General features: G+C 32.8%; 1 protein-coding gene across 1 annotated transcript in view; it reads left to right on the forward strand.

Moving 5' to 3' along the window:
* LOC108905973 (mucin-3A-like) overlaps positions 1–24179 on the forward strand; it is a 131220-nt gene that overhangs the window by 87545 nt on the left and 19496 nt on the right. Inside the window, exon 3 of the mRNA XM_018709084.1 lies at positions 19800–19861. Within this exon, the coding sequence (XP_018564600.1) occupies positions 19800–19861 (62 nt within the window). The remainder of the gene's footprint in view (positions 1–19799; positions 19862–24179) is intronic.

The following is a 24179-nucleotide window of genomic DNA, read 5'->3' on the forward strand; positions in this document are numbered from 1 at the left end:
AATAGTCATTGTTAATAATATTCTAATTAGACCATTTATTCTACACATAGATTAAACAGTGTCCAATACTTCCTCCACCACATTTTCAACGGGAGGTACACAATTTTGTAAACGATACGTTTCTTGGTAGCTGGATCGGATGCAATGGACCTGTTTTAGGGTGTAACCGATCATCTAATCTAAATCCACATGATTTATACCTGTGGAGATATATGAAGTTTTTGGTGCACAAAACAGAAATCAGACGGCGGAAAAGTTACATGAAAGGAATGAAGTAGCATTTTGCCAGAGTAATTTTGGAATATTTAATGAAACTTTTACAATGTAAAATAATTGATCATCCATTAAAAACCGATAAGTTTTCATTATAGTGCTCCGAAAAGAAGGTTTCTTATCTATTTCGTTTAAAACATTAACTCAGAATTATTGTGTACTGGAAAACATGGGGACGTTTTTAAAATTTTAAATTATAAATAGTGCTTATAACGTTTTATTCATATAAGTAGTAAATTCTTAAAATTAAAACCCCATTTACAAAAGTTAGAGAAAATCACGATGTTAAAGGAACATAAGTGTCATATAACATCCCGAAATTAAAAATTTAACACTTGTAGCACTGTGGACTGTAATTTATATAGAAAATAATTAACTCCAATTTGTGACACACATTACCAACAAATTGTATTTAAGATTCTGTATTTAACTTTACTACAATTTTATTATAAATGTTTACTTTCTATGGGATACACATAATCGTGTTAAATACTAATAAAATCAAAATTTCATAGACTTTCTACGAAAATTTCTTTCTCTTTTGCTATCATCATCAATTTTTGCAAATAGATTTTAAACAAATAAATTTGCGAATTATGGTCAGCAAATAAATTACCTCATAAACTGCTGCTTCTAATAAAAATATCAAAAAACATTTTTCATTCTCTTAACATAACAGTACTTGAATTATTTCTACAAAAACCCGTCTGTGGCGTATTGGGAAAATAGGGTGGCACCCCCAGTAGTACACCGCAGGTTAAAGCCACTAGGTTAATATTACATTCAATAAAAAAGTGAATACGCTGTAGTAAATTTCATTCAATTCCGTCATCGCATTATGAAGATATGACAGATATGGCATGATAGAGAAATTATTTTTTTTTGTAAGCTTTAATACCGCGTCCCTCAGGAAACAATTTTATAGAGTCTATAGTTACAAATTTTTTGGTAGTTTCTGCAGTTTCTGTATTTAGAATGAAATCAACCTGTATAAATATAACGGTTTTTCGTGTTTAGCCCAGTCAGTTACGGACTAACATTGCACTTCCTTAACCTGAGTTGAGAATCTTTGATCTGCCTTTGTTGTTCTCGGACTAAGATTTGTGGGAGCGGGCGCACTATCAGAAGGCTACTATGGACGGAACCGCCCCTAAGATGTGCCAACTGGTTTCATACAATGTTTCCAAACATTAGAACAGTGGCAGTTTTTTGCGCCAAAATGGAAAACCACAATAATTAGTAGTTTTAGCCGAAGAGATTATGGCCAAAGTTTTACAGAGAAACAATAAAAATCCAGAAGAACTGATATAATTTCAATCGAGACGAGAGCCCAGAACTATCTGGAATTTGGAAACGATTCATACATAAAAATCAAAGACTGGAAACATTATAGGGCCAAGAAATTCAAACGAAGCACGACGCCTTGAACCAGTATACCTAACACAAGAAATGCAAATACCGGCCAGAAGACTTAATCTTCTGAAGAAGAGCTACATGTCTCTCGAAATATCAGGACGGCTTGACAATCAGCCGGGAAATTGTTCAACCAGAATGTTTTTTCAATAGAAACATATTTCGAATAATTAAAATTTACGTGCGAATTTCTATCATTAGACGCTTCATTTGAAAACAACTGTATTCATTAGGGACGTGACCTTATTTTATATAGGTACCTTACCATTGGCATCTACAGCGTGACTCAAAACAAGAATTCTTTCCCTTTTCAAACACCGAACGAAATGCGTTAGTCTTTCATTCTGATTACCGAGTCAATTAAGATTAGTTAACTTTAGACGCTTGACCTAGAGACACTTTTACCACGCTGGATATTTTGCAAATCGTAAGGTCACTGTCGACGTGACGTGTCTAGCACACCCACACTTGGCGTAATTGTTTAACATTTCTTCATACACGTTTTTGTGGAAGTGACGCTGCCTCGCGTTTGTTTATTGGGATTGGCAGTCGTTGCGGATCTCTGCAGTTAGTAAGATACGTAGAGAATTTGAAAAAAAAAATAAGAAACTAGGAAACACGCCTGGAAACTGATAATTCTGCACCGGTGTATGTTACTACTGGAAAAGAAATAACACATTAATAGCGGACTAAGACTAAGCTACAAAACTAATTACAAAGTTCCTGCCAGCGGATGCTTCATTTTTGAAATACAGGGTGTTTAATGTTTATGAAAAGATTTCTAGTCGTGAAATTTGATTACTTTATTGTAAAGGTGTTAAGCTAATTCAAATACATTTCCTATAAAATCCTAGTCAAACAGTGTTCCTTGATACCAAAAATCTAGGTATGCAAAATGTATGTTATAGTCTTTCCGATTTCAATTGAAGAACCAAGAGGTTGCGAGTATGTACCAGGTTCGGTCGCTGATGCAGCAACTCGACATTGAAATATTTGAAAAACTTGTTCCCATATTTTATTTAGCCATACCTAATACCCATATACAGTTCTGATCGAACTAAACGTGGAGGTGGTAGAAATGTATACGCCTAGTTGAAGAATGCGCGCATGGGTAAACGGCGTACACAGACAGCCGAACTGGGCGACTGGGTAATAAATCTCAGCTGTTGACAAGTGGTTGACAAATTGCAGTGCAGTGCAGCAATGCGGAATTTGGTGTGATTAAGATAATTTTAATTTATTATAGACACCTATTAATCTATTAATCATTCATCTTACAATTGCGAAAGGGACAAATTAATGGGATATTTTGTTTACTAATATTACTACAACATGGCATTTTGGAGACCTTTTGAAACGGAACAAAACGAAATTTACCATCCATATAATAAATAATTAAAATATGTTACTGGCCAAATGAACATATAATAGAAATTTTCTACACATTTTTACCTTTAGCAGAAAACTTTTTTAGGGACACCTATGACACTCATTAAATTTTATTGCTAGGCGTTTTTATACATGTTCAACTGACTTCGGAAAGACTATACCTTACAGCCAATTGTTGATATTGAATGAAACAAACTATATAGTCTAGATTCAATATTAGTTAATAATTGTGAAGCACCGGTGTGTTTTTGACTATTTCTAGATGAATAAGTACCTTATCTTGTTGATATTTGGATAATTAAATGTTTTCACTCTGTTCTCTAAAATATGTCTTTAGATATTATAAAGTGTATAACATAAGGAAAGATTTTTAACTACCAAACGTCTTTGTACGTTGTTTTAATTTTTGGAAAGAGCCTATATATAATATTATTATCTTTAATCTCCTATTATATTACACATATCCTTAACATTTACATACTACTAAATATTATTATTACTAGAAAATAGAAAATCTTATTTTTAATAAAACATTATTATTAAAAATAATATTACTCAAACAAAGTTAGAATTTCTAACGAAAGTCTAGAAGTCAAAAAAGAAAAAAAATACCCCGAGTTGAAATAAAAAACAAAAAAGCCCTGGGAAGAGTCCATTGCTAGTCTAAAAAGAAATAAATATAAATATAATCAAAAATGCAAAAAATTGTTCCAAATTTGAAATTTCATGAAAAAACAAAAATCTAAAAACGAAGAAGGGGGCCCACGCAAAAACCAAAATATACATCATTTCAGTCATTTTTCGAAAAAGAAAGTATTACAGGACCCTCCATTTGAGACAGGGAAGCCTGTTCGAAAGTTAACCCAAAAATCAAACATCAAGAGACTCAAAGCGAAGGTATGGGGTTTGCTGATAAGATATACTTCGCACAAATAGATTTTTAGTATTCATTAGAATTTTCAGTTTTCAGTTGTAGATATATAGATTTGATTTTTTTTAATGAAATCCTATTTAAAATTTGTCACAGGCACAATTAAATTTTCTTTATTAAGATACTTCTTACAATTTGGAGGATATTCGCGGTTTTAATCAATCAAAATACCTGTGCTTGAGGACATTGATCTTCTGAGGTCTGTAATTACAATTTTTCTATTCGAAATGTATTAAGTAAGTTACGCAGAAGATAGGTTTTTTTCATGCTTGAGTGATTGATGAAAACCGCATTCGGTTATAATGTTTAGTTTCGGAGATATTTTATAAATTTGGGGATGTTGAAATGCCATTTTCTAAAACGTTAAATAATACCGAAGTAATATAATTTAATCCAATATTTCTTTGTCAAAGTAGGCTTCAGAAAAATATAAAAATGCAATAAATACAGGATGTACAATTTGAAAAAGTTAAATTAAGTAACACCCAAAAGAAATGGGACAAGCTTTATATTGATTGATTGATTGATTGATTGATTTAGCAATGTGTGCAAAAATTGGTGCAACTTTTATTTGAAGCATTTTTTTGTGGTACTAATACCTGTATTACCAGAGCTATGGGAGAATCTAAATGTGCAGTACCCTGTATATATCACGTCTTATTATTTATCTAGATAATGGTACTTCTTGGTAACATGTAGCAAGATCAATTTTTTATAAATATTTAGTGCCGTATCAAAATTAGTCTCAATGTGTTTGAAAATATTCTCTTATATATAAAAAACTGGTGCTTGAGGAAAATGAAAAACTAAAGACACACCAATTTTAAAAGAATATATATTGCTTTTAACTTTAAAGACCCATAGATTAACTTTACTGGCTAATTTGACATTTAAACTTTTTATAGTTGCCTTCTTGAAAATGTTTGAATTGTGTATTTATGTGTGTATTCCCTAAAATGTTTTTAACGTATCATAAAAACTTTTTGAACTTATCTAGTTTTAACCTTCTTAATATTAAGGTCATCCCAATGTGAAATTATCTAAGAAATGCTGTAACCTCCATTAGAAAAATGACTTAATTCTGTTACCAAACCTCTCTAATTGCGATACATTTTAAATCTTGAAACTAAAATCGATTAATAACACGCTTCTGATTATTTAATTGTACAGTCTGATATCGAACTAAATCTATACGTTGAAGGTAAATCTCCTGTATAATTAATGATTTCTAGGCAATTTGAGACAGTGTAAAAACCGTGGTAAGTATTGATTTGACCGAAATGAATTTTACTTATGAGATAGAGAACAAATTACTGCTTTATTTTGATGAATAGGTACATGAAAAAGTGTATTTTGATATATTGAAAAAATAAATTCATTGGTTTTTAGTTGATATTTTATTTTAGTCAAATAGATCACATTATACATAATTATATTTATCGCTGTTTCACATAATAATTAAAAGAAATAAGTTTTTGTTCTAACGACTGACGCAATATTACGCTCACGTGTCCACTGTGAAGAAGCCTTAACAACTTAAATAAACAACTTAAATTAAATCCTTAAACTTTTCTTTAATATCTACCAAGTTTTGACCCCTCTGTAAACTAATTGCTCCTATTATAAGCCATCCCACATTCAAATCAAGTGTGCCACGTCCTATTATGGTTTTCACTCTCTCTCTGATCAATTGTCCTATCCGATCCTTAAAGTTGATTGGAATCCGCGCGGGTCGTCAAACCGTCATTTGTTTATACCTCATCCACGTACTTGACGAAAAAATATTTGACCCCAGGGTTCTGTTAGGAGCTGAGGTCGTTTGTAGCTAATTAATCATGATATTGTTAGAGCCGTGAGTCACGGTTATGCCGATAAAATTTAACACGTAGACGTGTATAAAATTGTGTGTAAAATACGCGGCTGTCATTTTTAAAGTGCTTAATTGTCATTTACGTTGTATTCTTTAATAAGTCCCAGCCGATACATGTCAAATTTGTTTGTTTTTATATAAAAGGTCATATGTATATGCGATGTTTAATGGTTTTATTATCCAAGAAGTGTTATGTAAAGCCAGCTTCACATAAATATTCTTTTTGGTTAATTTGGTAATTGAACAAAATTTAAAAACATGCCAACGTTGCATAAACAAATGTGATATGACTAAGAATCGAAAAAATATTTGATATGATTTAATTCTCATGTTAATAGTTGATAATATTTTGCCAATGATTGATTGATTTTGAGTGTTTCAAGATTTTATTAATGATGCCGAAACATATTGATATAAGCCCAATATTCAAACAATTTTCAGAATGGGCTGCTAATATATTTTTAATGGTTATATAAAAAATTGAATCTTGTTGACAGGCCTTTTGACTGATCGACTCGTTTCGTAATAAAATTAATATGATTTGCTTCGAATCTGCCAGGTATATTTTAAGATTGCCATGGTGTAATAAATTATTAGGATATTTACTAGATCTTCCAAATTTGGATCAAGGTAATAAATAGTACTTCCGGTTGTAGCCTTGTGTATTTGTTATTGTAAAATATATTTATACAATCCAATACGAAGATATATTTAGATAAGATTTTCAGTTTTTAGTGATTTTGGAAATTAGTTAATAGAGTAGTCATTATTGAGAGGTAAATTTACCTTGGATTGGATCTTGGTTGAATCCGCTTGGTCTTAGTTCTAAAAAAACAAGTTATAAGAGATAATTTATTTGAAAACTTGCAATATTATTTAGTAATTTCAATACGTCAGTTATTTGTTTTTCTTTATCAAAGATTATACAGAGGGTATTAAAATATGAAAAAATTTAACAGCAGAAAGTATTCCAAAAAATACGAGATACAAGGTGTTTAAGTTTTCACAAGAAAATCTGTTTCTGTTTCATATACAGGGTGGCCAAATGAAACGAAACAGAGCGATTTTCAGGAACTGCGTCAAGATTGTAGAAAAACGCTCAGACCGGTCGATTTTAGATTAAAGGGGACATTCTTTGCTGGTATTTTTGACTCCGCCACTTTCACCTCCAACCAAGGGTAAGCATCACCCCAAAATATTTAACTGGCATTGGGGGTTGAGTAATATTTCTTTTGAAAGCTCTTACAATTCTCTTTACAACAGACTTTAAATTTTATAATTCCGCCCAATACTTATTAAGAATTTTGATTTTAAAGTTGAAACTTATGTACAAACAATTAGTAACGGTAAAAATGTCAGTCATTCGAGTTAAGTACGCCAATGGTATAAATTTAGTATTTCTTGCGTTACATTGGTTTTTGGCGATTTGTTATCACTTTCGTAAAAAAAAACACAATTGTAAAAAACAGAAATGAATGCTATACACACACAATGAACGTAAAATTAGTGGATTCCAAATTATTTTCTAGTATTATTTGGAAGCGTTGGTTGGTAGTTTATTTAATTGTGTTTTTGAAAATTAAACACTATGGTTTATTCCATTGCGGAAAGGGTAGATATCATTTCGCTTTACTTTATGAACAATAAATGTGCGAATAGAACAGCTCAGCTATTTAATGAACAACATCAAGATCGACATGTCAGGAGGAAGTATGTTCTAGAGTTAGTAAAAAAATTTCAAGAGACAGGGAACGTAGCCAATAAAAAACGAGAAATTGAAAAACCTATAGTTAATGAAGCTAGTGAAGTTGCAGTTTTGGGACAAGTTCATCTTGATCCTACATTAAGTACGAGGCAGCTGGCATCTGTGTCTGGGATCAATCGAACTAGCATACAAACCATTTTGAAGAAGAATAAATTCCATCCATACAAAATACATTTAGTCCAGGAACTTCATGAGAATGATTATGACCACTGTTTGCAATTTTGCGAAATAATAAGTGAGCTAGCAGGGAACGATCGACAGTTCCTTTTTAACATCTGTTTTTCTGATAAATGCAGTTTTTTCTTGAACGGGACGGTAAATCGTCACAATTGCCGCTATTGGACCGATTCAAACCCAAGAGTTTTTCACGAGATGCATACACAGCAACCGGAAAAATTAAATGTATGGGCTGGAATTTTCGGTGCCCGGCTGGTGGGGCCTTTTTTCTACGTGGTAATTTGACTGGCCAAATGTATTTGCAATTACTGGAAGTCGCTATTGACCCTGCCTTGACTGATATTATTGAAAATGTTCCAGAGTATGATGAAGATCATTTGATTTTTCAACAGGACGGTGCTCCTCCGCATTATGCGTTAATTACGGAATTGGATTGGGAGAAGAGGCAGCATTGAGTGGCCTCCACGATCACCGGATTTATCGCCCCGTGATTTCTTTTTGTGGGGATACCTGAAAAGTAAAATCTATAAAACAAAGCCAGCGTCGCTGGAAGATTTGCGTCAAAGAATCGTCGACGAAGAATGCCGTCGAATCACTCCGGAAATGCTTCGAAATGTGCGCGAACATTTCGAACAAAATCTTTATTCTTGTATGGAAGCGGGCGGTCATCAGTTTGAACATTTAATCAACTATAATAAGTAATAAGTCAGCAACTAAACATAATTTAAATTTTAAAATGTAAATTTTTTTCAAAGTATTGGGCGGAATTATAAAATTTAAAGTCTGTTGTAAAGAGAATTATAAGAGCTTTCAAAAGAAATATTACTCAACCCCCAATGCCATTTAAATATTTTGGGGTGATGCTTACCCTTGCTTGGGGGGAAAGTGGCGGAGTCAAAAATACCCAAAGAATGTCCCCTTTAATCTAAAATCGACGGGTCTGAGCGTTTCTCTACAATCTTGACGCAGTTCCTGAAAATGGCTCTTTTTCGTTTTCATTTGGCCACCCTGTATTTCAAACATATTGGCCAAACCAATTCAAATTTGGTACAGGGTGTTACCTAATAAGTTTGCACGATTTGAGGATGGCGATGATAAAAGAAATAATTTGAATGTTGGACTCGATATGAAAAAGAGTTTCTATTAATTTGTTTCGTACCAAGTGTTAAAAGTTATAAAAACGGATGACAAATAAAATTCAGAGGTTTAACATTTATATTTCATGACGGGAGGTTGGAAATGTTAGGGCGACTTCAATGTGATTAATAATTTCTAACTTACGATTGTAGAAAATATGTAATTAACAGTCAATCGTCTCCAGCGATGGGTAAATACCCATTTCAAAAACGAAAATGACCGTTCAATATTTACCTAGGCCACAGGCGCATATCTAAAATAGTCGAGGTTTGTAATAGATGCTATAAAAATAGCATCTATTACAAAAATAGCATCTATTAAAGTAAATTATTATTAATTAGTAAAAACTAATGGTGGCGAAGCATCAGCTACTTCTCATTTTATTATTCCCATTATCCGCGTTATTGTATAATAACATGTAGATACATTTCTGTCTCCGATCTGAAGCTTCGCATCGATCAATTTATTCGGTACGATGTGTGTGAGTGAGTGTGACGCTTTGCTTGGTTGAGTGTATGGCACATGTTTTTTTGGCATTCAGTAGCATTGTGTATCATGAACATAGAGTGGCACACAACTTGGCTATAGATTTAGCCTATTTCTGCTACTACAACGCGTATTGCCGTTTACTAACATAATACTGTTTATTTATTTAGTTGCCTCAAAGTTTCCGATCTCTATTTATGACAAATACATTAACAGAGAACTGTCTTCTTTGCATGTCCATCCAGGATCTTAAAAATATGTTACGTACCCTCTAGGTTGGGCATCAAAGTCGAAAATTTCATTCCTCATAAATCCTATTTAATTCGTGCGTGGGATCATTGCTGCCAAATTAGGTGGTCTTTCAAAATTCATCTATGAACCAAACAAGAGACCCTTGAATGTCAGAGAGAAGAGCTAGATGAGAAAGAATCCGCTTAACGCTAATTTTTGGGGTTTCTTCCATTTCCTCAAAAATTTGCTTTTCTACCTAGCGTGTAGAAACAGATATAACAGTCTTCGACAAAGTTTTTACCAAATTTTCCGCTGCCTCGTAGTTGCTAATGAAGTCTGGTGTATATCCGAATGGAAGTAACTGTTCGATTATGATAAGCCTCAGCATACAGACGACGAGCTTGAAGTCCATTACCATTAGCATGACCATGCATAAAATGTATGTCCGTTATTTCTGCATTGGTGTACAATGGACACAGAAATTAAGGGATATTAGAAGAAAATAGTGCTGGTGAAAAATCAACCACATTTTTTTTGACAATTATGAAGCTTGTGGATGTCAAAAAAAATTTTGAAAAAAACAATTTTTTCAGCAAAAACGACAAATTCAAACATTCCCGGCACTAGGAAAAAAAATCGCAGCGTTTTGAAATTATCAGGGTTTCTTTAGGATACTTTGAGGTTGAAAAGTTACAGTCAATATCCTTAGTTTATCTATTTGCTAAGTTATGCCAAGTTATTCAAATATCTCTAAATTATGCAATTTTCCAATCAACATTTTCACTTCGAAAATTTTTTTTTATCAAAAACTAATAATTACGACTTATAGAGAATAGTTTGCAGTTTTCAAAATCCTGCTTGAGTTTTCTGTACGACCATTATTTCCCGAATAATTGATTGCCAAAGTCAAAAGTGATTTTTTTGCAGTAATCGACGATAATTTAGTGACAAATCACCGTACAGGACTGCGGAATCGTTCAAATTGAAGCGAATTAAATTATCTAAAAGGACCTTATGATCAAATTATCAAAAAAATGTTTTGAACCCCATAGGCCTTTTTAAAGAAAAGCTATAATTTGCAATTATTTTTTCGTTGATTGCTTACGCTAAAAAAATTTAAACTCCAGATCCGAAAACTACAAACTTGAAGCTTCAATTTCCTTTATTTTAATTCTCTCTACGACCATTTCCCCTCAAGTTACAGCTCTTTGAAAATCACCCAAAAATTTTGGAACTTTTTTTAATATCCCTTAATTTCTGTGCCTAGTGTATTTATGTACTATTAAATAACATTGCAATACAAGCAAACAATGAAAATCAAACTGGATGTACCATTTAACGTTAATAATCGATTTATTAGAACAGAAAATTTTTATTCATAAAAACAAAAAACACTTTTTTATTAAGAACACATAAAAATTTAAGTAATTGGTATTATTGTTTATTTGGGGGATGATATTACTTTGCAGGGGATAATAATAAATCAAGAAAATTTCTAGAACTGGCATGCCTTTATACGTGACGCTAAAAATCGAGTAGTATATAATGAATAATATAAAAACAGTTACAGTCATCACATTTTCCTTAAATATATGAACATTTTCATCGACTCCTGCAGTAGACCTTGAAGCAAGGCCAAAACGATTGGTCGGTGAGAGTAATCACTTTCAGAAATTCACTTTGACCAACATTTTCGACAGTTTGACACTATTTTCATATCCAAATGACATCACTTCTCCAACAGATGGTTAACCTGTTACGTCCCCAGCTCTCCTAATCGACAGCCATCATAATAATTACGGTAATAGAATTAAATTAATATTATAAAACGTTCAGTTTCCTGCATCTGACCTTTCGAACGAATAGTTTGGTTGCAAAACGGTGCCATCTTCATACAGATAACTTTATCACATAATATTATATTCTTACGTCATCCGGTTTTATGGTTGTAATTATTAAAATTTTAATTAAACCGTTGGTTTTCGGGATGCGGCCGCTAATAGCAAGGATAGAGTAGATTAGTATTGCGTTATAATTATTTATATTAACAGCATAATTGCTGTCTTTACCCCGAAATGTAGATACCATCTTAATTACTTTCCGACTGCTGTTTGCGTTAAAGATCAACCAGATTCTTTTAAAATTTGTTCAAATGTCATCGTGTACGTCCTTTGGCTCTTAACTTACTTTAATATTTATTTCACATTTTTTTTTAAGTTGATTCTGTTCCTCAGTAGTTTGGATAGACATATTATATTGAGTTCAAATGTAAAACATACGTAATGCCCAAAAAGGCCGTTGAATAGGTCAAAAGAACATAAAAGTACATAATTAGACAGTAGCAAAAAAAATGTCTGAAGTAAAGAGACTTAAAATTAACTTAATTAAGCATATTAAAAAAATAAAATTAAATGAACACTAAAATTAAAAAAAAATATACTAACAGAATATTGAAAAGGATTATAAACAATACTATAAAAGGCTGCTAATAAAAATATACATTAAAAACTATTTATTAGATAATTTATCATTAAAATATTCATCTATGGTATCTATAATATTCTATGTCTTTAAACATGATTTCAATAGGCCCATTCAGTGATATATAATTTTAAACTTTTTCTTTCATTTTCTGATAGTATTTAATCACCTAAATATATCTTTAAAAAATTATTTCAACAGGATTAATAATATGTGATATATTTAATTCTGAATTTGTAAGACCCTTAAAAAGGTCAACACTACGGGAGAACAGGTAATGACGTCACGATACCGGCCACTCGGCGATCAATTCGCGAGCAGTCGGAGAAATGTGTAGATATTTGCTATACTTTTATCTATATTATATACCTATATTTTTAAGTATATAAATAGAATGTATAAGAGATATACATCAAGTCTTGTTGAAATGCATTTTTCACACAACATATTTATTATAAACATAGAATAACTTGGAATGTCTAAATACATTTTCGGATTTTTTTCAATGACGTAAATGGTTTGCTTTTCTACATTTTATTTTGCGTTCCATTTTTGTACAAATGTACCCATCGTACTAGACTCGGTACTTGTGGATGTATGTGACGACGTGTATGTGTCAGTAGTACTTTGACTAGTATTTGGAGAAACTCAGAACCACCCTCGTTTTTCTTTGATTGCCCGTCTAGGGGGTTGTAAAATATTATTATTTAAATAAATTGCTTATAGGTCCCTCTCACCACGTATTTCGAAATTTTTGTGGACGGGAACGTTTAGATGGGGTAAAAACTTTCTTTTCGGCATAAATTTGAAAATTCTGCTCTAAATGTTTAAATAATAATATTTACAACCCCCTAGACGGACAACCAAAGAAAAACAAGAGTGGTTTTTAACTGTTTATAGGTCCCTCTCGCCGACGTATTTCGAATTTTTTGTGAACACGAACATTTAAATGGTGTAGAATTTTTTTCCGGCATAAAGTTGAAAATTGTGCTCTAAATGTTCAAATAATAATATTTTACAACCCCCTAGACGTGCAACCAAAGAAAAACGAAGGTGGTTTTGAGTTGCATACCGGAGCTGGGGAAACCGTGGATAACATCACACAAACTTTTCATTTTTCGGTAATGAAATAAATATTTTATTCGATCCTGAGGTACTTTTGCAGCCTGAAACTATACAATATTTGTACAATCCTCGGTTTCGACCCATTTAAACATAAAAACAATGACTAACGAAACTGCCAAGCGAACCACACACCGTATGTATTAACACAGAATGGGATGAGAGCGAGCGCGAGCGGAGTGCTCTGCCAGTCGCCCGTACCGGTAATATGACGTCAGGCAATGGTTGCTCAACATTTTTCCGCGCTCTGTTTTCATTAATTTATTTCACACATTTCTCCTTGAAACAAAAAATTTATTTTTGGTATACTAATTAAAGGGTCAACTTTTGAAATATGCAAAAAAAAATTCTACTGAATGGGCCTATTGTTTTTAGACCTTTGAGACGTAAAACACTAATATTATCAATATTACTGAAAATGGTGATTATTTTCAATATTTTTCAAAAGGGTAATTACAAATTTCTTAATTCTGTTTTGTTTTATCAAGTTATAAAATGTATATCAAATTTCTGAGGACAAATTGTTAAAATAATTGTATAAATAATAATTTAATTTGTTAGTTTACAACCACTAACTAATAAAATAATTCACATTTCAACGAATCCATATATCGCAAAAAGCTTGTATAAAAAAATAACAAGTAAGAATAAAACGTGAAGAAGATTCCTACCTTTATGTTAATATAAGAACTGACGTTGTCAGGTCATTCACCAAAAAAATATGAGCAAAGAAATGGAGGTTTAAAATTTTCGGAAAAATTGCGCGTCGGAAAATAGCGAAACCGGAAACCTTGTTACAATTCAGGATGTAGGTAAAGCAATACCAATATAGGCATTGTTATTTTATATTGAAACAAACTATCATTAGAAATTATTTTTATAACAAAATCGTCAGGCTGTCTTCGAGTTTAGAAAAATGTGATCAAAATTTGAATATGTTCATAATCATCAAGAGCATGTTGGTTTGGAATCAGAAGATTCATATTTATAATTACCAAAAGATTAGAGATTTTATTGGACTTCAAAAAAGACATCCTGTCAATTTGCAAGTAGAATCATGAACGAAACTAATATGCTATGGTGAATTTAAAGAACTGTTTGATAATGTTTTTAAATGGATGATATAACATGTACAAGGTTGTCAAGTTATATTAAGGCACATTTCAGAGGGAATCTGTGTATTATGAAGGCAAGACCAGTGTCGTACTATGCGGAATAAAGTTTTGGTTAATGATTTTGCGTGAAACAACTTCTCTGCGGACTAAATCTGTGACCAGCATTGTATTACTCACGCAATAGCTATCTAGTAAACAGTTAAGGTCATTCATCATTAGAATCGCTAGACCTATGGCACACTAATATTGAAATCGGCCTACATCTGGTGATTCTCTTGACGGATCAACTTTGTTTACTAGATATTCCGGGCGTAATTTAGTAATTTAATGTTGGTCAGAGCTTTAGTTCGCAGAATAGTTGTTTTCTATAATATCAAGTTACATGATTTTCATACGTGAAACTGTATAAAAATAAAGTCGATAAATACTCGGTACGAGGGTTATTTCAATTTGAATCTACCATAGAAAATATTTCATTAAGGAAGTTAAAAAAATCCCTCAAAACTGTTCAAAATTATATTATTTTTCGAATCTCCCTCGTAGAGTTAATTAAGGATCAAATTACCTGTGACGAATTTCCATAATCAATAGTAATTATTTCAAATTTCATTACAGTTATCGGTTACACTTTGCATCTGGCTGAAATAATTGCTCATCCGCCACGCATCTTTCGTTCTCAATTAAGCGATCTTCGGTTGTTTCGCAAGGCTGCCGTGAATATTAAATGCGGTGTAGTTAGTTCCACGTCCGTCGCTCTGATTTCTCTCCCTGAGCAGCGTCACCGTCACGGTTTCCAGCTTCAGGTCCGTTTTCGTGCCGAACGGAAGTTTCTCCACGTTGAGAGTAATGAGATATACCCGGCTGAAAAAAAAAGACGGGGAAAATTCACAGTGGATTTAATGCAGATATTGGTGAAAATACTGTGGACAATTATTTTACACAAGTTCAGAAATATGCATTAAAAGTTGATGTAATTTTATATTTACATAAATGTGATTACACAAATGCAAGGCGTAACAACATAATTTTCGGCTGGCATATTATTTGTTACAAAGATGAAATATTTAAAGCAAGTCTTCCAAATTCATCTTAACTATAGTATTCTTCTTCTTTTCCTAGTGGTTGCTTCTGATCCAGTCCCATAGCACCGCGGCCTTATTAGGCCTATTGTGCGTAGTTTTGTCCTTTTTATAAAGTTTAAAAGCTTCCTTGCCGACACTTCTCTCAACTCCTTGGGTTCCACATACAGTCTTCTCAGGAGAATTATTCTACTACGTGAAAATCCTGGGCACTCGCCCAGGATATGCAGAGAGGTTTCATACGCCGAGTATAAAAGCTTTAGCTTATGGAGAGGTTTTCTAAAGTGACATTATAAATCCCGTTACTCTCCTGAGTAGAATTTTATTCAAGCTCAGCAACTCATTTGTTTTTTCCTTCAAAGCATATTACATAAGTTCCTTAGAATGGCTTTGCCCTGGCCTTGAAGTTCATTATTTTCTATGTTCTGTCTCAATCCATTTGCCCAGAGCCCTCCTGACCACACTGCGAAATGTCAAATGGGCTCCGGGCCAATGAACTCTATTTCGGATCCCTTCCTAGCAGGTTCATTCGTTTTCTCGTTTCCATTAATGTATTTGTGTCCTGGCAGCCTACCAGGACACAAAGACATTAATGGAAACGAGACTGGCACCCAACACAATCTAACTGTATTAGTGGTAGTCAGTTCAGTCGGCATTTGTAAACATTCCCACACAAGTTTTGAACTTATCTTGTGTGTGTCTAAATATTTAATTGCAGCTTAACTGTCAGATAACATATATAAGAGTTTGTGTTTATAACCTCTACGTATATTCTCTGCAAAAAACGAAAATTCGCCGAAATGAAATCTGCTTGAAATACGGTAGGAAACCTCCCCAGACTGTAGCTTGCACTCCATCTGCCATACATTCCTGCACCCGTCCCTCTGGCCATCTTGGAGCCGTCCGTAAACCACACTCCATCTTTTCAGTATATCAAACTTTTCCTCTCATTTACTTGATCCTCTATTCGAATCTCAAATGGCTTATGGAAGTGAAACCTTGGAACCATCTCTCAGATACCATCCCAAGAGTTGGCTCTGACATAGATGTGTCCATAATTCTGGAATAGAGACTGCCACTTAACAAAGTTAATTGATTTGTATATATTAAAAAGAAATGGTTGAACTTCAATGATAATTAAACAAAAGCTACGAAATGTGGTAGTCGTCTCCTTTGGCCTTTATAACAGCTTGAATATTTCTTTGGCATAATATCGAATAAGGATTTAGTAAATACACATCAATATCTAATCCAACGAAAATTTATTAGAAGCAATTCCATTGAAAATTCATTGGAATTAGTCCAATCGGAATGTTATTAGAATTACTCCAAATTTTACAGAATCCTTATAATTTTTGTCATTGAAAGAGGAAGTATTTTGATGAGGGGAATAACTAACTATGATCTGTTGCGTGCTCTTTACTTAAAATGGTCTGTAATGGTCTCCTTTAACTTGAGTTTACTAGAAAACAATCTCTAGAACTGAACAGAATACGAATGCAAGAATCTGAGACTTTGAAAAAAGTTTGTAATGGAAATTATTCCTTGAAAACCCCTCTATCAAAATGCTCTGATGTAATTTTTTTGTAAAGTGACCAGAAAAAAAGTTATAACGACCAAAAGAAAATTCCTTCCCAAATTTTTATATAATTTCGTTAATAACTTTGTTATTTTTGGTTCTACGACTAAAAGTTACGGTACCAAATTTGTAGAGAATTTAATTTGCAACAAAAAATGTCTTTACAAATTTTCTGTGCGATGAACAGTTTGTCCGGTATAGTAAGTAGTAGTATAAAAACAATTCGCAGCCCTTTTTACAAGATGGCGGCCGATGCACAAGGGTTGCGACCCCACAAACATAGATTTGACTTTACACTAACCCCCTCTTGACATCCAAAAAATAAAATTGCGTGCTCTGAGTTTTGCAACACCAAATGTAACTTTTCAATGGACTAATTTAGTTTTCGGCAAATTAAGCAAAATATTACGGTGTGAGTGAAAGCAATAAAGGTTCGGACTGAATCCATTGAGTGAAATTATTGAGTACATTTTCATTCAATATTGGGCATTTTCATCATTTTACTCATTTTTGATAATATTTAAACTAAAACTGAGTACTTTCACTCAAATATATGGACCCGTTAAATAAATTATTCCCGTAAAATCGTATTTGGTGGACTTGTCTAAATCAGAGTAAATGTACTCATTACTGAGTGAGTTTAAATGTGTATTAATTTCAATTAATTTGAATGGCGCCATGAAGATGGCACCACTTACATATTGCTTCTGTAATCTTGACCACAGTTGATAGGGGCCCGTTAGATGCTCCAGAAAAGCGTGATCGCCAGGAGAATAGGCCTTAGCCAGCGGCGGCGGGTCTCAGCTGGAGCCGCTGGCGGGTCTCGGCCAGGACAGGAGAAGGTCCCAAGAAGTGAATTAATTTTCAAAACTGTATATCATAATTAATCATTTATTTTTGCACCCAATATTCAGTTAATTAAAAACCAAGTCTGAGTAAAAAATGACTCAATAATAGTTAAATTTAAATCACATTAGAGCAAAAGTAAACTCTAAATTGATTTTATATAAACAGAATAGAGTCAAAAGTCGCTCAATTGATAATTAGCAGTAACTCGGATTTGAGTAAAACTCACTCATTATTGACGCAATAGTTTCCCTCAGTTGTACTCATATTAGTAGAGTGAAAATTTTATTCAATCCGGTGTGGACAGAAATTGATACATTATTGAGTAAAATTGAGTGAAATTTGAGTGAAATTTTTTTTACAGTGTATAAAAATATATTCAATTTATTTGCAAAATGTTAATGTAATGATGATGTAAGGCATTATTAACTGTTACTACCAAAATTGTCGTTCGTTTGAATATTTTATAAAAAATGTTATATATGAGAGTAACCTAGATGAACACGGAGACTTTTTAAAAAAGCCATGTGAAAAAATTTATGGGTATACTTGTTGATCTATGAATTTTCAGTAAAATTCATTTTGGTTATATATTTCTGTGGTTACTTAAAAATAGTGGACTGTATATTTTTTCTTTGTTTTTTATAGTACATTAGTAGTATAGGAGCTAGGGACAACAACCTGCATTTAGTTTTTTTAATACAGTTCTCTCGACTTTTGAATTAATGTGAAATTCTGGTAATACATCGTTTAATCAGCTTTTCATTCTTATTTTAACAATGAGAGCGAGAACAGTTAAATAAAGATGATTCTTCACTTTTGTCTTATTAGTACAACGACTTTCTACGGTACTTTTATAGATTTTACAGGTCCTAATGGGAACATTTCTATTCACGTGTCACGTCCAGAAAGTTCCCCTCTTGTATACAAGAATAAAACTAATGAAAGTTTCTAATACAACATAATTAAAATTTTTTATTTTTACATCAACAAGGAATAAGACATTTATAGTAATATGATGCTTTCTTTGTTTTTCTTAAAGCAATGGAAAATATAGTTTTTAATAATCATACTTCAGATTTCAGTGTTTTACATCGGAAATATGTTATTGTATATTCTAAGTATGAAAAATGTGCTAAATCAATAAAAATGTCTACTTCACAGGGAGACACTTGTTTTTGCACCCAACGTATTGGGTAAATAAAAATGCCCTGATTCAAAGTCTCCGCATTTACCCAATTAATCGCCTCCTGTAAAAGTACTTGTACATGCTGATGTTGACAACTTTTCTGTTCCTCGATTATGGTAAGGCACGACAATCACTGCACCAGGTTTGATGAGATACAAAATAGTAAACCATTTTTCAAATGCCTCTTTAATTCTGTAGAAAATATTTCAAAAAATGCTTCTTGTCTGCTGTTTATATTTAAATCTGGCCAAGCATATATCCACGACATCACTTGATATATCCACATTTCGTACTCCAATTTTAGAATAGAAGTATTTTGGTTATTAAAGGCAACCTTGATGGTCAGAGTAGCTACTGACACAAACACACTATTCCTTTTTTAACAACTCCTATTGGAATGACTAAAATTTGAAAATAGTAACACCTCCATCTTACATACGCTTATGACACGCACTGACACACATCATCTGGAAAGGATTTTGCGAAGTCAAATCACGTAGACTGATTTCGGTTCATGTACAATCAATATCAAGCAGTATAAAAAATATGCAAATTTTTTTTAATGGTCCTAAAAATAATTAGTATTTTCGATATACTGTAATAATTATAATGAAATAACCATTTTTTAACGTTTAATAATAATAGTGGTAATAATTGCTATAAAATAAAATTTGTTTTACAACTGGTTGTAGAAATTAACGAATATTTTGTTGCAGGTCTCCTCTGGCTGTACCTTTTGTTAGAATTTGGTTATATGGCTCTGTCACTTGAACCCGGAGTAAGTATTTTATCTCATTCCATTAAACTGAAAAATATCTGTTATACCCAGGGCTCGATTAAAATAGTGGCGCCACTGGTCAAAATATCTGAGAAGTCCTTTCCTAAATTTATTAATATGTTATAGAGCTATAACAGTTCTGGACTTCTTTTTAGTATTTGCAACATACAGATAACGAAATTATACTTACCAGTCTATGACATAATTTGAGGAGGTTGTTCTTTGCGTTATTTTAGACCATAAAACGTATGATCCACTGGTTTTTGAGATATAAGGTGTTGAATAAAAAAAATATATCGCATTGACTTAAGAGTGATGAAACTTGAACTAATAATATAATTAATTAAAAGTGAAAATTCATCGAACAACAAGTGGTGGGAGATACTAAGACGTTGAAAATTGGATCAATGCAATTAATTTTTAATGTCATTTCGAGTTAAAAAGGTATTTTCTAACTTTATTAAAAAAACATGCCACTTTGAAGTTATTATTTACAAAAATTTAAAATAAGTTTATCACTTAAAATCCCTAACAAATTTATTCACAAAAATAACATGTAAAAATTGTTTGTTCGATATACAATTTTAACTATAGCGTAGACATTGGCGTAGAATTTTTAAATGTTATCGGACACAGTTAATTGTAGTTAAGTAGTCAAGGCAAACTGCCTATTGTTTTTTTAATTAGATACATAATTTTCCGAATGTAATATAAAAGAAAATAACAAAAAAATGAACTTTTATTTTTTAAGTTGTTTCATTTCAATTTGTTCGTAAGTCACAGTCCCAGGGAATCTCAAAACAACTTTGTCCTACCGTAGGTATATATTAATTTTGTCTCACATTAGGCTAAGACTTTCCTTATCCATGATTTTACCCACCGTTTTTTTATAATTACAAGGGTGTTTCAGGATTAAGTCGACAAATTTTAAGGAGATATTCCTCATAAAAAATAAGAAAAAAAATCAAGTATAAATTTTTTTCCAGAGACGCTTCATTTTCGAAATATAGGGTTAAAAATTTTTTTAAAAATTCGATTCTTTTAAATAACTTCTAAATGAAGAAGGCTATTTAAGCCAAATTTGGCATGACACATCTTACAAGATGCCACTTTTCCATAGAAGTAACAAGTAAGTCCCGCAAGCAACCACTGGCGGAGTTATGGACTCATTAGACTCATTAAATTATAAAAAAAATTAATACGGCCCTATTTAAAATAAAAAATGATGCTGTTTTTAGATAGAAGAGTTTGTTATTGACAAAAAGTGTTCATTCACTTTTTTCCTAACTCTTATAGTTTCATGGCAAAATTGATTTTTCGGAAGGGTGCTTCTGGATTCTGTCGATAAACTTTAAAATGAACCTCAACAAAAAATTATTTCGTCAAGTTCCATTTGGAGGACTCTTCGGGCTGATGGGCGCCATGCGTACCATATCCAGCGTGTGCAACATTTATTGCCTCAGGACATACGATGCAGGCGCGTGTTTTATGACTGGATGTTAAACCAAGCAGAGAGGCAACATTTACTCGAAGGGGAATTTTAAACCAAAGGAACAACCATATTTGGTCCTACGAGAATCCACGGGCGGTAAGGGAACTTAGCTTTCAGTATAAATTCCAATGTAACGTATGGTTGGGTGTGTTGGACAACACTATAGTTGGTCCCTACTTCCTTCCGCATCGATTAAATGCTGACATGTTTACTGAGTTCCTTGAAAATGGTTTTCAAGATCTGTTAGAATATGTTCCACTTAATACTCGAATGAATAGTTGGTTTCAACTAGATGGTTGTCCTGCGCAATTTGGTAGAGGTCCTAGGTAGTGGTTAAACATTAATTATCCCAGGAGATGGATTGGTCGTGGAGGACCTGCAGCGGGGCCCGCACGTTCACCGGACTTGACACCGATGGATTATTTCGTTTGGGGTACTGTTACACAAAAAGTCTACGAGGTGCCAGTTGATACCCTAGAAGATCTAAGACAGCGAATCGTCCAACCGTGTCGAGAATTAACACCAATTCAGTGTCGATCGGCCACTACCTCCATAATTAGAAGATGTCGTGCTTGTCTACAGTTCGGAGGGGCCCATTTTGAACAAAATATGTTTTAAATAATTTGATTTTTGATTCACTTTTCGCTTTGTCTAGATATAATATTAATTGGCAATTTTTTGGTTCTTTCAATTTACAAATAAATTTTCATGTATTCTTTGCCATTTTATTTTATTTAAAAGTACCACAACACAAGTAAATGAAGTGACTACAAATCGCCTGAAAAAATTTAGGAGTGTTGCAAGGGTCGTTACGTTGTCGCATTACGACATAGTCACATTAGATGTTAGGCACTTAAATATTTCTATTGCTTTCATCAACATAATTTTTTTTCTAAAAAAAAAACACGCTATATCTCAAAAACGAAGCATCTCCTAAATAATTTTAATACTATTGATTAAACTCAAGGAAAGGGGAGATAAAAAGGCTTATTTGACTCACACATTCTCGAGACTAAGACCAATTTTAATAGGTACTATATTTTTTTTAGGTTGTAAAGAACTTCTTCCTAAAGTTTATCGACAGAATCCAGAAGCACCCTTCCGAAAAATCAATTTTGCCATGAAACTATGAGTTATGAAAAAAAAGTGAATGTACATTTTTTGTCAATAACAAACTGTTCTATCTAAAAACAGCATCATTTTTTATTTTCAGTAGGGCCGTATTAATTTTTTTTATAATTTAATGAGTCTAACGAGTCCATAACTCCGCCAGTGGTTGCTTGCGGGACTTACTTGTTACTTCTATGGAAAATTGGTATCTTATAAGAAAACGTGTCATGCTAAATTTGGCTTTTTTTAAATCTTTAACGCCCTATATTTCGAAAATGAAGCGTCTCTGGAAAAAAAAATTATACTTAATTTTTTTCAAATTTTTTTATGAGGAATATCTCCTTAAAGTTTGTCGACTTAATCCTGAAACACCCTGTATAATTACAGTGAAGCTAAGAGAGAAGAAAGGAAAGGGGTACAGCCAATATAAATTCTCTGATCATTCCTCATTAGCGAATTTTTGAGTGTTGCAATAAATATTTATACCAGAGAAACTATTTTCTGTTTCATTCGAATAAGCGCCTATTTTAATTGATGTCTTGCTGCGGATTTATGTAGATCAATTCTCTGCTCAACCTCGCCAGTAAACTACTACTAGTACTAATAAAAATCGCCCTATAAAATTATTAGTCACTCCTGAAATATTTTTGAAGGAGTGTCCGTCCTTTGCCACATCAGAGTTCAAGCCAGCACTCACTTTTATGAACGATCCTTGCACTTTATCAATTACAACCGTATCATATTAGCATTCCTATTGCCCACTAAATCAATTTAAAGATCATCATGTCGCAGGTAACGCCTCTACAGTAAATCATTATTTATTTGCACTACAAAACTAACCGTGGTAGAGAAATGTAAGGCTGCATTTATACGGAAAATACACTGGAATTACCCCATGACTAAGCGTTCGAACACGTTCGTTTTGGTTCGGAGAGTGTGGACGCGCCTTAACCATCAAAAGATGTTATGTCACGATAAATTATTGGTTATTGTTCTCTGGCCATTCATGCTGTGCAAAGATTTATTTTGATGATCTAGCGTCTATAGGAACCCTCTTAATCTTTATGGCCTGTCCGGAGACGTGATAAATATTGTCATGGATTTTTTAGGTTTGTTGGGAGGTCTTGAATTTTATTCAAACAATAAATCTTTAATGTTTTGATATCAGTGGTATGTTTGAGTGAGTCTGAGGACGAGATGTGAACTGAAAATATAACTGTCTACTAAATGTTTTGAATTTATTACTTGTCTGGAGAATATGAAATACATTTTTTTGCAGGCAGTAAGGCGGTACCTACTGCCGAATTTACAACTTTTTTTGTGAAAAGTGAAAATTAAATTAAACAAAACTAAAAAAATCGTCCTGTATTAATTTAATTCTTTTGAAGCTTTTAGATATGTTCTTCTTTCTATTTTTTTCCCAACATGAACATTCAGGTCTTTGTACGAGTGGTAGAACTTTGACAGTTTCTAGATTCTGGACGAAAAGTTTACGCCACAAAGTTCTCTATCATTTTTTCGAAAATTTAAAATTAGGAGACGTACAGGACGTCAAAGATAGATGTTTCAATAGTATCTAATTACGTTATCTCCAAATTTATAAAAAATGTTCCGTCATGATTCTAAGACCAAGTGCAGGCCCTTGGAGGATATCCGTCAATTTAAGAACTTGATTACAAAAGTACACTAGTGATAAGTGTGATAACATTTAAAGAA

This window comes from Anoplophora glabripennis, unplaced genomic scaffold (assembly GCF_000390285.2).
Source record: "Anoplophora glabripennis isolate ALB-LARVAE unplaced genomic scaffold, Agla_2.0 scaffold113, whole genome shotgun sequence".
Lineage (NCBI taxonomy): Eukaryota > Metazoa > Arthropoda > Insecta > Coleoptera > Cerambycidae > Anoplophora > Anoplophora glabripennis.